The 16,635-nt window shown below is 44.9% G+C and overlaps 1 protein-coding gene across 2 annotated transcripts in view; it reads left to right on the top strand.

Moving 5' to 3' along the window:
- LOC138956683 (transcription initiation factor TFIID subunit 4-like) overlaps positions 1-16,288 on the top strand; it is a gene marked incomplete at its 5' end in the record, with an annotated part of 79,646 nt that extends 63,358 nt beyond the window's left edge. For both annotated transcript variants that reach the window (XM_070327981.1, XM_070327980.1), the window contains 1 exon segment: positions 15,737-16,288. In XM_070327981.1, coding sequence (XP_070184082.1) covers positions 15,737-16,270 — 534 coding nt within the window.
- Positions 16,289-16,635: the final 347 nt, after the last annotated feature.

Raw genomic sequence — 16,635 nt, 5'->3', positions numbered from 1 at the left:
CTTTGTCTGCTTCACTGCTCCTTCCGTCAGGAGTTGGAAACTCTTAAGTCTCTTGCGCGGGTTCGTTCAGAACCTTCTGCGATGGTTACGTCCGCTGACGTAGTCGCAGAACCAACAGTGGTGTTGGAATCGTCGTCAGGTTCTCCTTTCGACAAATTTTTGTCTGGTTCTCAGACAACAGCACCTCCTGGTCCTCTCGGCGCTTACGAGTCGGCAGAAGGTGTTCTTGGCGAAGTACGCCAGCCCGTGGCTACGGGTGCCTCTCCCACTGTCTCAGCTGGCTCGAGGCATACCAGCCATACCTCTCCCACTGTCTCAGCTGGCTCGAGGCATACCAGCCATAAGGTTCATTCCTCACGTCAACCTTATGCCCTTCCGGGGTACGGGTTCGGGTGGGAAGAGCATATGTCCGCTACTTCCGGTAGTAGGACAACAGGATCTTCCGGTCGCCATTCTATGACCCCGGTTGATGCTGATGCTTACCAATCCACTGCCGGTTCCGCTTCCGCTTTTGCGGCTGTGGCTTCCGGTGGCAGGATGGTATTGCCTTCTGCCGCTAACACTTCGGTGTTGGCAGTCGGCACTCATCAGCCTTCGGCTTCCGGTTCCGTTTCGGCGGTTTCCGCTGGCCTTACTGCTTACTCAGGCTGCATCCACTTCCTCTCCCAGTGTTTCAGCTGGCATGAGGCAAGTGGATGGGGGATCTGTTCACAAACTTCCGGCTTCAGGGAATTTTTCCCAACCTTTTCCGGTTTCGGCACATGTCGACTCAACGGGATTGGTTTCCGCTTCTCATCCTTCAGATGATCGTTATGAACAGGATGAAGAAGAGATGGAGGAAGAAGCTTCTGAAGCAGATGGGGATGCCCCTTTTCGACTTCCGGCTAGGCTGTCAGCTTTGTTGACACTATAGCAGCAGAGGTCACTACACACTATTTCCCTGAAGGGGTAGCTGTAGCATCTTCATCTGCGGTTCCTCCACCATCAGCTTTTGCTGAATTTGCTCCTTCCCATGAGCAATCTGCGAACTTCAAGTTTTTAGAGTCTCCTTCGGTGGCCTTCCAACTTGCAAAAGTTTTCTCAAACGATGGTTCTGCCCCACCTCTGCCTTTGTTGTCAGCACATGGGGAAGCTCCTGCCTCAGCTTTGCCTTGGTTGGTGTCTCCTGGACGATTGGCTCATCACACTGTGACCGCCAACAGGAAGATTCGTGTTGCTACCTCTGGCAGGAACTTGATCAATAGACCTTTTTCGTATAACCTTTGCCCCCAGCGTTTCGACCTATCAGATTTTAGGGCACGGCAGCCTCTCTCTGATAACCGGAACTAAGGGGCAATAGGTGCCTGGCCTGAAATACCTCTTTCACTTTCGATGCTCGAAGATTACTTTGCCAGAGGATTACTTTGAGAAATTCTGCAAGAAAACGGATTATCTTGTTCAAAATCATGAACAAAAAGTCAAGGACATGCACGAAGGTATGGTTTGAAACTGCTATTGGTGGTATATGGACGAAAGACTTGGCGAACTTCCCCTGCATAAGCGAGGGTGCGTATCGCTAGCGCTACGTGTCATTTGTGCTGAGTGTCATTTGTCCTACGTGTCATTTGTGCTACGCGCGTGCCGCTATCGCTACGTTGATTAGTGCTGCAAATAATTTGTCGATGAGTCGCTATCATTCGTTCATTATCACTACGTGTCGACAGCACTACATCTTTTAGCGCGACGTGTCATTATCGCTACGTGTCAATACCACTACTTACTGACGACTCTCTCTTTCTCATTTTTTCAGTCTCTTGCTCTCACTCGTGGTTTGTGTGTGTATATGTATGTCTGTGTATGTATGTGTGTGCGTGTGTGTGTGCGTGTGTCTGTCTGTTTCAGTGTGTGTGTGTGCCTGTGTGTGTGTGACTCTCTATCTCTCTCTATCTCTCTCTCTTGCTCACTCGCTCGCTCACTCACTCTGTCTCTGTCTCTCTCTCTGTGGCCTTAATAATAAACCATTCTGAGTTCTGAGTTCTCTCTCTCTCCAGGCCCGGACGAGAGGGGGGGGGGGGGGGGCTTTGGGGGCTTTAGCCCCCCCCCCCCAAAAAAAAAAGAGAGAGAGAGAGAGAGAGAGAGAGAGAGATGTTAAATTTCTGGTAGTGCTATTTCATTATTTAAGGCAGGTCAAATGGAGACAGGGATATTACTCTTCATACACAAAGGGAAGCCACTGAGTTGTGTCGCCATTTTTTCCTGGCAGGCTGGGAATTCGAACACATCGAACAGGGAACGCAGAAGAAGAAGAAGAAGAAGAAGAACACGTCGAACATTCGAATGACGTAAATAGAACAAACGTCACATTTTTCAGGCAGCGGAAGTGTGGTGACGCGGCCCAGAACAAATGACGTCAGAAAATGACGACACCGCCAGAAATAAAAACAATGCGACACGCCTACCAACCACGAGGTCAAAAACACGTGGGCATCTAATGAAATCGGTACAAAGCCGTTCTGTTTGCCAGTGACATCGTAATAATCACCAAAGCTAACATTGAAGCTCCGGTAGCAGGTAAGAGAGTGTCTCCCAACCCGTGATGCTCACAGCGTGATTGCATCAGAATACCACATGTTAAAACCGGTGTTTGAACTAGAATAACAGCCAGTAGTATTAAGAACAAGTGTCTTGTGTATGCAGCCCTCTTTCTACTGTACGCTGGCAGCAGATAATACAATAATTGAAGTCCTTCGAGGCATAAGGGGCCCATAAGGCGAAAAATTGCTTTACTTCCACCTTCAAAAAGTCCCAGCCTTCAAACCGTAACAAATACCAGTACGCACTATTAAGCAAAATTATAAACCAAGCCTTGATTATTAATTTTTATTATTACACTTGTATCAAACAAGTGACCTCCACCTTTTGATTGGCGTTTTTATTACATTTGAATCGGACTTGTGGCCTTTCAAAGTTGCGGTGACCTTTGACTTTCAACAGAGGTCATATGTAACAGTGGTTTTTAAAAACATAATTTAGTTGGCTCATATATCTGAGACAAATGATCGGACAACAGCCCTTTACATTATCGTGACACATATTTTTCTGAGGCACACTGGACAGTAATAGTGCAAAGGGTGGGGTTAATCAAGGGAGTGAACCCCCCCTAAAAACACCACCAACCTGTCGTTTTTTTGGTTTTTTTTAATGCCGTTTTGATCGCTCTTGCGTTTACAACCCATCTCATCAAATCGTAATTTATTTCCAGGCTACCAGCAATAAAATACCTCAACATGAGGAACAAATTTAAAATAAACTCTGGCAAAAGACAAAGTTTGAGTATGCGCAACATTTTCGTTTACCAGTGCACTTCGTTACCTGCCCATTGCTGCTTTGGGTGATATTTTTTAAATGACTATTCCTATGCAGATGTTTGTGTTATTGGCCGTTTTCAAAACATACCCATTTTTCGATTTTTCGGTCCAAAATTCAAAACGGGCACTGTCTTCCGAGACTCATAGCTCCGAAACGAACCCACTACCCTATATTTTTTTTATGCTGAATGCATAGCAGACAGATCGAACTTAAAAAATAACCAACTTTTGGAAGAAACCAAATTATATTTAACGGGTCCAGTGAACTACCTTAAATGACTTTTTTGTGCAAGAATAGGATAATTTTTCATGTATAAATGTTAAAATTTCTTCAGCTTTGCCCCTCGACCCCACCGGGAGCCTTCTGCGGCCCCCGGACCCCCGCTTCAACATTTTAGCCCCCCCCCCCCCCTAAAAACGTACTGGTCCGGCCCTGCTCTCTCTCTCTCTCTCTCTCTCTCTCTCTTTTCATTACACACACACACACACACACACCGCACACACACACACACACACGCACAAACGCATACGTACACACGGTATCGTACACACAAACTCACACACAGAAAAACATCCGTGTTTGTATATACGGTATCATGCAAGAGAGAGAGAGAGGTAGAGAGTGGGGAGGGGGAAATCCAAGATTTAAGGGTGGGTACGAAGTCAACGTAGTTGGCATCGCTGATAGCCGTGCCATTGCCAGACACGAAGTGACTCGAGCAGACTTTTCAATGGCACGACAAACCCCTGTCGTCGGATTGCTTGCACCCATCGCGTCCTTCGCTGTTACGCCTTCGCACTTGCACCCATCGGAAAGCCATACAATGACAAATTCTGTCCACCGTATTTCTCTTTCTTCATTCCACTTTTGCACTTACAGTTGCAAACACAACAGTTTGCCTCGTCGTCTCCGCACTTGACTTTGCACCAAGCCTCGTTGTCGATTTTTCCTTTTGCCCCCTAGTTCCGGTAGATCTGACAATAAACTTCACAGCGCATGCGCCAAAATTTAAGTGAAAAAGGTCTATTCCTTTGCTCTGCCGACAGCTCCACTTCCGGTTTTATCGGACTTGGCAACCATTAGGCAAGATGGTTACAGCAAAGAGAGACTTTCCGTTTGCACGTGTGCACGTTAAAGATCCCACGATTGACAAAAGGGTCTTTCCTGGCAAAATTGCTTAGGCACAGTTAATAATTGTCTACCTATACCCGTGTGACTTGGAATAATAGGCCGTGAAAGGTAAATATGCGCCGAAATGGCTGCAATCTACTGGCCGTATAAAATTCCATCTCACACGGCATCATTGCAGAGCGCCTAGAACTGTACCCACGGAATATGCGCGATATAAGCCTCATATTGATTGATTGATTGATTGAAGAAGGCTGCCGCTCTTCCTTGAAATTAGCGTCTTCGACCGAGACGCTGATTCGCTCTCTCTCGCGTGCGGTTACGTCCTCATTGGATCCGTTCGTGTTCAGACAGGACGCAGATCCGAAGGACGTTGCTTTGCTCTTTGCAACCTTAGCGAGGGTATCTTCAGAGCAAATGGCAATGGCTGCGAAATTGTACGCGCAGACTGTTCTCTAGCTTTTCAACTTGCAAAAGTTTTCTCAAACTATGTTTCTGCCCCTCCTCTGCCTTTGCTGGCAGCACATGGGGAACCTCCTGCTTCGGCTTTGCCGTGGCTTGCGTCACTTGGACTAGTAGATCATTTCTTAGTGAGCACTAACCGGAAGCTTCGGCTTACTGCCAATTCTAAGAGATTGATCACTTCCTTTGCCCTGCCTATGGTACCACTTCCGCTTACACCGGACTTGGCAAGCATTCGGCAATATGGTTATAGCAAGGAGAAACTTTCTGTTTGTTAGGAAAAGGATCTCATTGCTGTGGAAGAATGCAGCCGCTCTTCTTTGGAGTTATCGTCTTTGACTGAGAAGCTGATTCGCTCTCTCTCTCTCGTGCAGTTACGTCCTCATTGGGTTCCGGCTTCAGCTTTGCTGATTTGAGCCTTCTCAGGAAAATCTTTGAACTTTAAGTTCTTAGATCCTCCCTCTGTGGCATTTGAACTTGTGGAAGTTTACTCAAATGATTCTCCTCTGCCACCACTTCCTTTGTGGGCAGCGCTCGGCGAAGCACCTGCTGCGATGTTGCCTTAGCTCGTGTCACCCGCGCAAGTAGCGCATCACTCGCTGAGCGCTATCCGTAGGCCTCGGTTAACACCAAGCCTAAGAACTTAGGTTAATTCTTTTGTTCTAACTACGGAACCGCTCCCGGTTACACCGGACTTGACGAACATCCATCTGGATGTTTATAGCAAGGAGAAACTGTCTGTTTGCAAGAACAAGGATCTCCTGGCTGTGGAAGATTGTGGCCACACTTCTTTACAATTATCGTCTTTGACCAAGACTTTGATTCGTTCTCTCCCTTGTGCGGTTACGTCCTCACTGGATATCTTTGTGTTCTGTCGGGACGCATATACAAAGGATGTAGCTTTGCTGTTTGCCTGGGAGAAGGCCTCGGCCGACAGGATGGTTCTGTTGGCGAGACTTTAATCTCTTCCTTGATCAAAGGTTCTCTTTTTGTTTCCGCCTCTATGCAAACGCAGACTCTTCTCTAACAAAGAGAAGCTCACAACAAAGGAAAGCGCACGGCAGGCCTCAGCTTTGTCTTGTTATCAAAAGAAAAGCACTAGGCTAGCCGGTCTCAGCTTTGGCTTTTTATCTCCATGCTCTCTCCTTGGGCGCTGTGCCAAATACCCACCCCTCTCCCCCCTCGGGGCAGGTTAGCGGTGGGGGTCAGTGGGCAGACAATAGCACGCTTTCACTCACACTCTTGGCAGTTATATCAACTGGAGTTTTAGTGCTCTGCATCACTCTTCTTCCCGCCTTTGTGTTTTACCACTACACAGCGGCTGGTGGGGATTAGGACTCCCATTTTATTGAGGGATGCACTGGGGCCTTCCTATTGGGTCACTTCCATAGATCGAACGAATGTTTACTTCCACATTTTGATACACAAAACAGATCGGAAGTGGCAACATTTCATTTAATTCTGGGAATCATTGAGACGCTCAGGGGCTACTGCCTCAACTCTGGATTTGGTCCAGAGATCCCATAGGGGTTTAACGTCTTCGTTTTACGTGTCACATTGACTGGCTTGGACCAAATGGCGTAATGTTAACGGAAAGAACTTCACTTCTCTCCGTTCAATGCAGGTGGCGAACCACCTATCCTTGCTTTCCGAATTTTCTTCCACGTCTTTGAAGTAAGACGATACGCGATATCAGTTACACTGAAACAGCAAGGTCGCAATATTTCATTTGGGGGCGTTATCGCCAGCGTGATTAAGGGAGCCTCTCTTCGGTTGGCTGAAAACAAATCTCCAGTCCCGACTGGCTTGGGATTTGCTCCTAGTTTTGGAGCATTTGAGATCGGATTCTTTGATCCGTTATAAAAACTAGCCTTGCTAATCTAACACGGAAAGCGGTCATGCTTACTCTACTAGCTTCTGAGAGAAGTGGGAGTAAGTGCATTTTCTGTCTGGTTTTGCTATAGACATCTCTTTGGAGAAAGACTGATCTATGGCACTTTGGTTTCGTTCAGAATTTATGGCAAATAAGCAGAAACCGGAGAAACCAGCTCCGATAATGCAATTCAAACCACTTAGCAATATTTTGGCTCCGCTAGAGCCATATTTAACCAATTGAACATTTCGAGTTTTGAAAACTTTTCTGACTCGCACTGATCCGTTTAGATCACCTAAACAAAGGCTCTTGTTTATATCCATCAACACTGGTAGAGGCAATGACTTATTGAAGTCAACCTTAGCTAGATGGACTGCCACATTGATTAGGCATGCCTACAAGTGGTAGCAAGAGAAAAAGGGGGGGAGGGGCAGTCAGTCCTCCCTCTTCAGGCAGCACGACTCAAGAAGTCAGAGTGTGGGCCTCTTTTTTAGCTGTACTCAAGTCTGGAAGACTTGCGGAAGTATGAATGCAGCTTATTGGACGTCCAAGGACGTAGTCATGAGTTTCTATCTGCGGGATATTTTAAATACTCGCTATTATATACTGTTCAAAAAAAGAAACGCATAGTTGCTACTTGCCAAATTTGTTTTATTTTTCGAAAAAATTAACAGAAAATCCAATATTTAGATTATTTGTTTGAAATTTGGTATGGACACAGTTGAATGCACACACAGTTCATTTGCATCTTCAAATCAATCAGTCAATCAATACGATTGGGTGCTGAGGCTGTCAAGTCAGTAGGGGGTGTGACTGCCTTGAGCAGCAACAACTGCCCGGCACCTTCTGGGCATGGACTGGATCAGATGCCGGATATCTTGCTGTGGGATGGTGTCCCACTCCTCCTGAAGTGCCTGCAATAGATCGCGGTGATTTGCCGGCGCTTCTTCTCGCCTGCGCACACGTCTGTCCAATTCATCCCAGAGGTGTTCTATCGGGTTCATGTCTGGCGACATGGATGGCCAGGGAAGCACCTGGACATGGTGGTCGGTGAGGAACTGGGTGGTGAGTCGTGCTGTGTGCGGGCGAGCGTTGTCCTGCTGGAATATGGCATCCTGGTCAGCCAGAAGAAGAAGGGCGTGTGGGCGCAGAATTTCCTCCACGTATCGCTGGGCAGTTATGCGCCCTTGGATGTGCACCAGGGTGCTCCTTCCAGCGGTATTGATCGCCCCCCACACCATGACGCCTCCACCACCATGAACGGGTGCCTCATCCACACAGTTGGGCGCGTAACGTTCGTTTACTCTCCGGTAGACCCTCCTCCGACCATCATGTCGCTGGAGCAGGAAGTAGGACTCGTCGCTGAACCACACGTGTCTCCAGTGATTCCGGACGGTCCAGCGAAGGTGCTGGTTGCCCCACTGCACTCGGTTCTGGCGATGGCGGCGGGTGAGGACAGCTCCTCTGTGAGGTCTGCGAGCTCTCAAACCAGCTTCATGCAGGCGGTTCCGCACGGTCTGGTCCGATAATCGGTGTGGCCCGGGGAGAGCCTGGACAGAAGATGAGGCCAACAGGAAACGATTCCGGAGGTGGCGGAGCCGTATGAAGCGGTCGTGAGCAGCAGTTGTCGCCCTTGGTCTTCCCGCTCGTGGCAAGTCAGCAACGAAGCCAGTGGCTTGAAACCTGACCCACAGTCTACTGATGGTGCTCTGGGACACGTGGAAGTGCCTGGCGATTGCACTTTGACTTTGGCCTGCTTGTAAACGACCCAATGCAATTTGGCGGTCTTCTCTGCTCAATCGGGCCATCTTTCGTCGCTGAATTGTCGTCTGATTTCTTTGTGGCGAACAATCCGCTTTTATGGGTTTTGGAAGACATGGTGAGAGCTCAATATTCCCCGAGTTTCACGAGATTACACTGAAGCATGACGAGTGGTCATGCCAAATGAGCAATTTTGACATTGTAGCCACTGATAACGCATGCGTCACGTGCAGAGCTCACTTGTGGCAATAGACGAAAGGTCGACGACCAGATAAACATTTTCTGCAGTTTGGTGGATATCCTTGTAGCCATATAACTAAATTAACCAAATATTACAAGCTATGCGTTTCTTTTTTTGAACAGTATAGTACACAAGGTCTGCCAGCTGTAGTCGCGGCAGGACAAGTACTTACAACTATTCATTTATCTTTATCCATGCAACCTGTGATTACTCCTGTCAAATTGGTGCTAAAAGAACAACCAGTCCGTTTTGAACTGTCTGGTTGGTATACACACGTAAATAGGCCCAGTGAAATTGAACACTTTATCTGTACATATTTATTATGACATATGCGTGTGGAAGGAGTGTGAAGTTTTATGCATACACCATAACAAAATCCTGTGCTTTGCATTTGGTAAATAAACTGACTGATTGACTGAATAATTTCCCACCACCTAAATTAGCAATCTGCTCCCATGGGGTCGCCTTCACGCAGCGGGAGTGTTTCCACTAAGCTACCCCAACCCTTTACTTCTCTTCTTTTGTCATATTTCTGCCTTACCAGTCCTTTCACCTGTATTTCCTTCCAAGAAAACTCTCCCTACTATTCCTTGCAGATTTCCGATTCCTTTCTTGTATTATTTCTACCTGACTGGATCCGTCACCTTTATTTCACTTACCAAAAGTCTTCTTTCCCGTCCTTATCTCTTTGTGGTCTCCTTAAGACCCAGCGTGTTTTCCGTGTGCTGCGACCTTTACCTGCGACCTGTACCGGTTTGGGCTGGTGACCTGATGATTGAGGGGTTTACTTAGTTGCGACTTTGTAGCGCCAACGCATTATTTTGGCCCAGTCTTTATCTAAGACAGACCCCCCGCGGGTTAGGGGGAAGAATTTACCCGATGCTCCCCAGCATGTCGTAAGAGGCGACTAACGGATTCTGTTTCTCCTTTTACCCTTGTTAAGTGTTTCTTGTATAGAATATAGTCAATGTTTGTAAAGATTTTAGTCAAGCAGTATGTAAGAAATGTTAAGTCCTTTGTACTGGAAACTTGCATTCTCCCAGTAAGGTCATATATTGTACTACGTTGCAAGCCCCTGGAGCAATTTTTTATATTTAGTCAAGTTTTGACTAAATATTTTAACATCGAGGGGGAATCGAAACGAGGGTCGTGGTGTATGTGCGTGTGTGTGTGTGTGTGTGTGTGTGTGTCTGTCTGTGTGTGTGTGTGTGTAGAGCGATTCAGACTAAACTACTGGACCGATCTTTATGAAATTTGACATGAGAGTTCCTGGGTATGAAATCCCCGAACGTTTTTTTCATTTTTTTGATAAATGTCTTTGATGACGTCATATCCGGCTTTTCATGAAAGTTGAGGCGGCACTGTCACGCCCTCATTTTTCAACCAAATTGGTTCAAATTTTGGTCAAGTAATCTTCGACGAAGCCCGGACTTCGGTATTGCATTTCAGCTTGGTGGCTTAAAAATTAATTAATGACTTTGGTCATTAAAAATCTGAAAATTGTAAAAAAAAATAAAAATTTATAAAACGATCCAAATTTACGTTCATCTTATTTTCCATCATTTTCTGATTCCAAAAACATATAAATATGTTATATTTGGATTAAAAACAAGCTCTGAAAATTAAATATATAAAAATTATTATCAAAATTAAATTGTCAAAATCAATTTAAAAACACTTTCATCTTATTCCTTGTCGGTTCCTGATTCCAAAAACATATAGATATGATATGTTTGGATTATAAACACGCTCAGAAAGTTAAAACAAAGAGAGGTACAGAAAAGCGTGCTATCCTTCTTAGCGCAACTACTACCCCGCTCTTCTTGTCAATTTCACTGCCTTTGCCATGAGCGGTGGACTGACGATGCTACGAGTATACGGTCTTGCTGAAAAATGGCATTGCGTTCAGTTTCATTCTGTGAGTTCGACAGCTACTTGACTAAATATTGTATTTTCGCCTTACGCGACTTGTTTATTAGTGCTTTTGTGAACAAGAAACAATTAACAAGTGGCTCTATCCCATCTCCCCCCCCTTTCCCCGTCGCGATATAACCTTGAACGGTTGAAAACGACGTTAAACACCAAATAGAGAAAGAATTAGCAATCTGCTATCTATGTGAGTTGGGTAAGAATATGTAATTTAATATAAAATTTCAAAAATAAATTTTGATTTAATTAATATACTTACTGTACCAACTCACATATTGAATTCCCTCCCAGCCTGCCCCGCAAATTGTATAAAGGGGTATATGTTTCAGGACGGAATGATTGTCACCGGTATACATCCTGCGCATGCGCAGTACACCGGCAGGGGAGATAACCACCACGGACCATGCCTTATATGGCATGTGGTTTTTGTTTTAGAGTTATCTCCCCATGTTACCATGTAAGAGTGCTTCAATGTCTTAGCAACCAAACGAAGTTATTGCTATCTATGTGAGTTGGTAAGTATATTAATTAAATCAAAATTTATTTTTGAAATTTTATAATCATGTGGCGATGTGCACACAGACATATCGGTATATGCACCTGCATTGTGTGCGTACATTGTTTTATTACCTTTTTTCAAACAGGACACACCCCAAAAAACAACAAAAAGCAACCAAAAATTTCAGCATAATAATATACAGACCTGGGAACCCCTGTTTTGCACTTGGAGTAATTCTCAAACAAACTCGCTGTATTTTCAGAAAAATGAGCGTACGTACTCCACACAGCATTTGAACATCCATGATTCAAACATGCTTCACCGACACTCGTCCGTCGCACCGTTCATTAAGTTAACCAAAACATTTAAAACATATGCTTCTTTCTATGTTTACTAACAAAAACTGTAATCATGTGTCAAAATACTGGATCGGCTTCGCGATGCGCTTGTGAAGAAAAGTAGTCTGGGAATTTTTCTCGTCATATTTTTTTCCACAGACCGTACTGATCGTATTCTAGACAATCATGCGTACAAAATACGGCAAGATCATTTGGGTTCCCAGGTCTGAATACATATTATAATACAAATATGTACACGTGTTTGTATTATGCAGCATCACACATCATGTGAGCAACTACATTTCCCTGGGTGTTCCGATCAGTGGACCAGGGGTGTCGTTTGGGTCGGCCCTTCGGCCAATCGCCGATTTTTTTTTTACTTTGGCCGAAACTTTCATGTTCCTATCGGCCAAATGTCCGAAGTGTATTCACCTAAATTGGCCAAAGTTTGTCCAGTTTTTGACTCACATGCGAAGCAAAAGTGAGTCTATGTACTCACCCGAGTCGTCCGTCCGTCCGTCCCCCCCGTCCGTCCGTCCGGAAAACTTTAACGTTGGATATTTCTTGGACACTATTCAGTCTATCAGTACCAAATTTGGCAAGATGGTGTATGATGACAAGGCCCCAAAAAACATACATAGCATCTTGACCTTGCTTCAAGGTCAAGGTCGCAGGGGCCATAAATGTTGTCTAAAAAACAGCTATTTTTCCCATTTTCTCTGAAGTTTTTGAGATTTAATACCTCACCTATATATGATATATAGGGCAAAGTAAGCCCCATCTTTTGATACCAGTTTGGTTTACCTTGCTTCAAGGTCAAGGTCACAGGAGCTCTTCAAAGTTGGATTGTATACATATTTTGAAGTGACCTTGACCCTGAACTATGGAAGATAACTGTTTCAAACTTAAAAATTATGTGGGGCACATGTTATGCTTTCATCATGAGACACATTTGGTCACATATGATCAAGGTCAAGGTCACTTTGACCCTTATGAAATGTGACCAAAATAAGGTAGTGAACCACTAAAAGTGACCATATCATGGTAGAAAGAGCCAATAAGCACCATTGTACTTCCTATGTCTTGAATTAACAGCTTTGTGTTGCATGACCTTGGATGACCTTGACCTTGGGTCAAGGTCACATGTATTTTGGTAGGAAAAATGTGTAAAGCAGTTCTTAGTGTATGTCATTGCTAGGTTTAGCTGAAGGTCAAGGTCATGTAAAGGTCAAGTATGTGAGTCGTATGGGCTTTGCCCTTCTTGTTTGTATTGGTCAGGCTTTGATTACTAAAACTGCTGCCGATGTACTTAGTCAACTGACTGGCGTTTATTTCCTTCGCAAATACCAAAAACGAAACATCAATGTTTTGAACGGAAGCCAGTGCCAAAAAAATAGATGCCAGAGTGGTTTCCCAACAAGGGAAACCACACTCTCAGCGTTTGCGTTTGCCGGTTCGCGATAGTTTATCAATCAGTCAGTGCTTTCGATTTGGATTTGAACATCATGTCGCAACCAAAAAAGAAAAAAAACTAAATTGGCCAAGGTTTGCTACCCTTCGCCAAGGTAAGTGATTCCGGACAAAATGACAGGAACACCGCGAATGTGGACAGTGTCAGTGTGAGTGGTAGTAGTGTTGTCGAGTCGATCGAAGCAGACGACATAGCAGACGATAGTCACCGCGAATCGAAATCTGCTGAGCCAGAGAATGAAAAGCGTCCTCCAAATCATGGTTTCCAAACAAAATGGCTCACCCTTCACGGTTTTTTATTGGTGTTTTACCAGTCATGTTTCCCAAGGCTTGTCAAGATTAGCACAAGATTGGAAGAAATTTACTTTCAAGAAATTAAAGTTAAAGGTTTGAAAAAGTTTCAGAGAACTGGTGTCTGATGTAGTTAAATCAGCATAGCTGATTGTTTCCGTTGCAGTAAGCAACATATAATCCAGGGGCGGAATAGGGGGGTTGTTACGGGGGTTCCCCCCCCCCCCCAAATATTTTTTGTTGTTGTCTGAATATATATATATTTTTTTTTTTTGTCTGTAATTGTAAAGCCGGGTGAAAAGAGTTAATTGTTTAATTGTCACAGTATGCGACATGTCTTCCTTCTAACCATACTACTGTATATGATGTCGGGAGCAGATATCAGCATAAACCTATATTGGACCAGTTAAGATAAATTGCCATTATTTAAATTTTAATACCAACGTTAAAAGAAATAATGAGTGGCTGCTGACACCAGTTGATCATGTTTAAAATCAAGGATAAGCCACAAATTGTTTATAAAATAACCAAAATTCTTCTGCTTCAGGGGGACTTTGCCCCCAGACCCCCCAACGGGACCCTGGACCCCAGGTTGTACCCTCCTCCCTCTGGCTTAACTGTTCCGCCCCTGTAATCTGTGTTCCTAAGATAATGATTGTATGTATTGGTGTTCCCCTCTTGAGTCTTGTGCTTCAATGTTGCGGTGACTTTGTATGAGCCAAAATAATGGCCCCAAAATTTTCCAAGATGTCCTAAAGCTTTCTGACAGTTTCGGCCAAATGTCCCAACATGAAAATGTCTTGCAACACCCCTGGTGGACATGATCCCATTGCCAGGGCACAGCGCCGACTGTGGTGAAATAGTCACGTAGGGTGTCTCTGACGGCCCTAGCATCCTCAGCATGCCTGTTGCCAGCTTGCTGGCCTAAATCCACAGCCAGTCAACATGCCCAGGCCTCACAACATCTTCGGCATAGCGCACATCACATTCTGTCCGTAGAAAATTGGGCAGAACAAGACATGCTTCTGTTACAACAGATGCTGTCTCTGGCTGCAAATTCATTGTCCCAGCAAGTACGGCAAACCGGTTCACTAAAATTCCAAATGCGTTTTCTGACACACGACGGGCACGGCTCAGTCTGTAATTAAAAACCCTCTGCTCCTCTGTGAGGCCTCTGTGTGGGTAGGGTTTTTTGACTCACATGCGAAGCAAAAGTGAGTCTATGTACTCACCCGAGTCGTCCGTCCGGCCGGCCGGCCGGCCGTCCGGAAAACTTTAACGTTGGATATTTCTTGGACACTATTCAGTCTATCAGTACCAAATTTGGCAAGATGGTGTATGATGACAAGGCCCCAAAAAACATACATAGCATCTTGACCTTGCTTCAAGGTCAAGGTCGCAGGGGCCATAAATGTTGTCTAAAAAACAGCTATTTTTCACATTTTTCCCATTTTCTCTGAAGTTTTTGAGATTGAATACCTCACCTATATATGATATATAGGGCAAAGTAAGCCCCATCTTTTGATACCAGTTTGGTTTACCTTGCTTCAAGGTCAAGGTCACAGGAGCTCTTCAAAGTTGGATTGTATACATATTTTGAAGTGACCTTGACCCTGAACTATGGAAGATAACTGTTTCAAACTTAAAAATTATGTGGGGCACATGTTATGCTTTCATCATGAGACACATTTGGTCACATATGATCAAGGTCAAGGTCACTTTGACCCTTATGAAATGTGACCAAAATAAGGTAGTGAACCACTAAAAGTGACCATATCTCATGGTAGAAGCACCATTGTACTTCCTATGTCTTGAATTAACAGCTTTGTGTTGCATGACCTTGGATGACCTTGACCTTGGATCAAGGTCACATGTATTTTGGTAGGAAAAATGTGTAAAGCAGTTCTTAGTGTATGATGTCATGATCTCATGTAAAGGTCAAGGTGTGAGTCGTATGGGCTTTGCCCTTCTTGTTTAGGTATGTTTTGAGCGGAAAGGCTTCGTCTCCCACTATCATGTGTGGGGTACATGTGTCCGTTCCTGGCAGTTGTCGAGGGGGTGGCAGATTCAGTGTGTTCTCCTCCAATGCTGTGGAGAGGGCTGAATGTCCATAGATGCCCGCATCACTGTTGCGACCGTTAACACCAAGGTCATAAGTGATGATCCGGTAATGGGCGTCTACCAGGGCAAGCAGTACAATGCTATGGAAGTTTTTATAATTGTAGAACATACTCCCGCCGTTGATAGGAGCTTTGATAGCAATATGTTTACCATCCAAAGCTCCGACGCAGTTTGGAAATTGCCACTTATCCTCGAAAGCCTTGGCAATGGTGGCCCACCCCTCTTCTGTACTTGGTACCTGCACACATATATTAAAACATGTTTTTATTTTGCAGGGGGACCAAAGGACTGAGAGCGAGAACGGAGAAGGACTAGACGAAACCCCTGACTGCGAGGAAGATAAGGGAGGAGAGGACCAGGAGAGTCTAGCTGGAAGCTCTACTGGCACCACCACAGACAGCACAGCAGACCCGGAAAGCGACGAAGGACTGGTAGTGGAATTCCATACACCGAAGCAGAAGCGGACAGACCAGACTACACCACCCGGCTCTAGCCTGACCCGCAAGAGGAGGGCATCAGAAGAGGGTCCAGCCATATCAAAACTAGCCAAATACATGGAGGATGCGAATAACGCAGAAGCAAATAGAAAAAGAGAGGAAGAACGAAAGAGAAAAGAAGAAAGAAGGGCTGAGAAAGAGGAAAGAAAGGTAGAAAAATCAGAGCAAAGAATCCAAGATCCCCATTGTATGTGGGCTAACTTTTTGGCCCACCAGCTGGCAGAAATTTCAGACCCACAAGTTGAAAAACGCTTAAAAATACAAATACACAAACTAATACTTGACGCCCAGGAAGAAGAACTGAACATGTAGCTTGTTCACACCCCCACCCACCCACCCAAGAATCACTAGCCCCATGAAGAAATTGAATGCTTATTTATAATAAACTTGATACCCAGGAGGAAGAACTGAACATGTAGCTTGTAACCCCCCCCCCCCTCTCTCTCTCTCTCTCTCTCTCTCCCCCCTCTCTCTCCCTCTCTTATTTTGGTCATATTTTACCTCATCTGAATTATGCATCTACACTTTGGGATGGTTGTAGCGATGTTCACTTTCTTTCTTTCTTTATTTGGTGTTTAACGTCGTTTTCAACCATTCAAGGTTATATCGCGACGGGAGCGATGTTCACTTAAAAAAAGTAAATTCTCTTCACCGTTGCGCAGCTAAACTTATCATGC

Source organism: Littorina saxatilis, unplaced genomic scaffold (genome assembly GCF_037325665.1).
Source record: "Littorina saxatilis isolate snail1 unplaced genomic scaffold, US_GU_Lsax_2.0 scaffold_551, whole genome shotgun sequence".
Taxonomy (NCBI): domain Eukaryota; kingdom Metazoa; phylum Mollusca; class Gastropoda; order Littorinimorpha; family Littorinidae; genus Littorina; species Littorina saxatilis.
The sequence above is the reverse complement of the archived record's forward strand: the minus strand, read 5'-3'. Positions and strand labels throughout refer to the sequence as shown.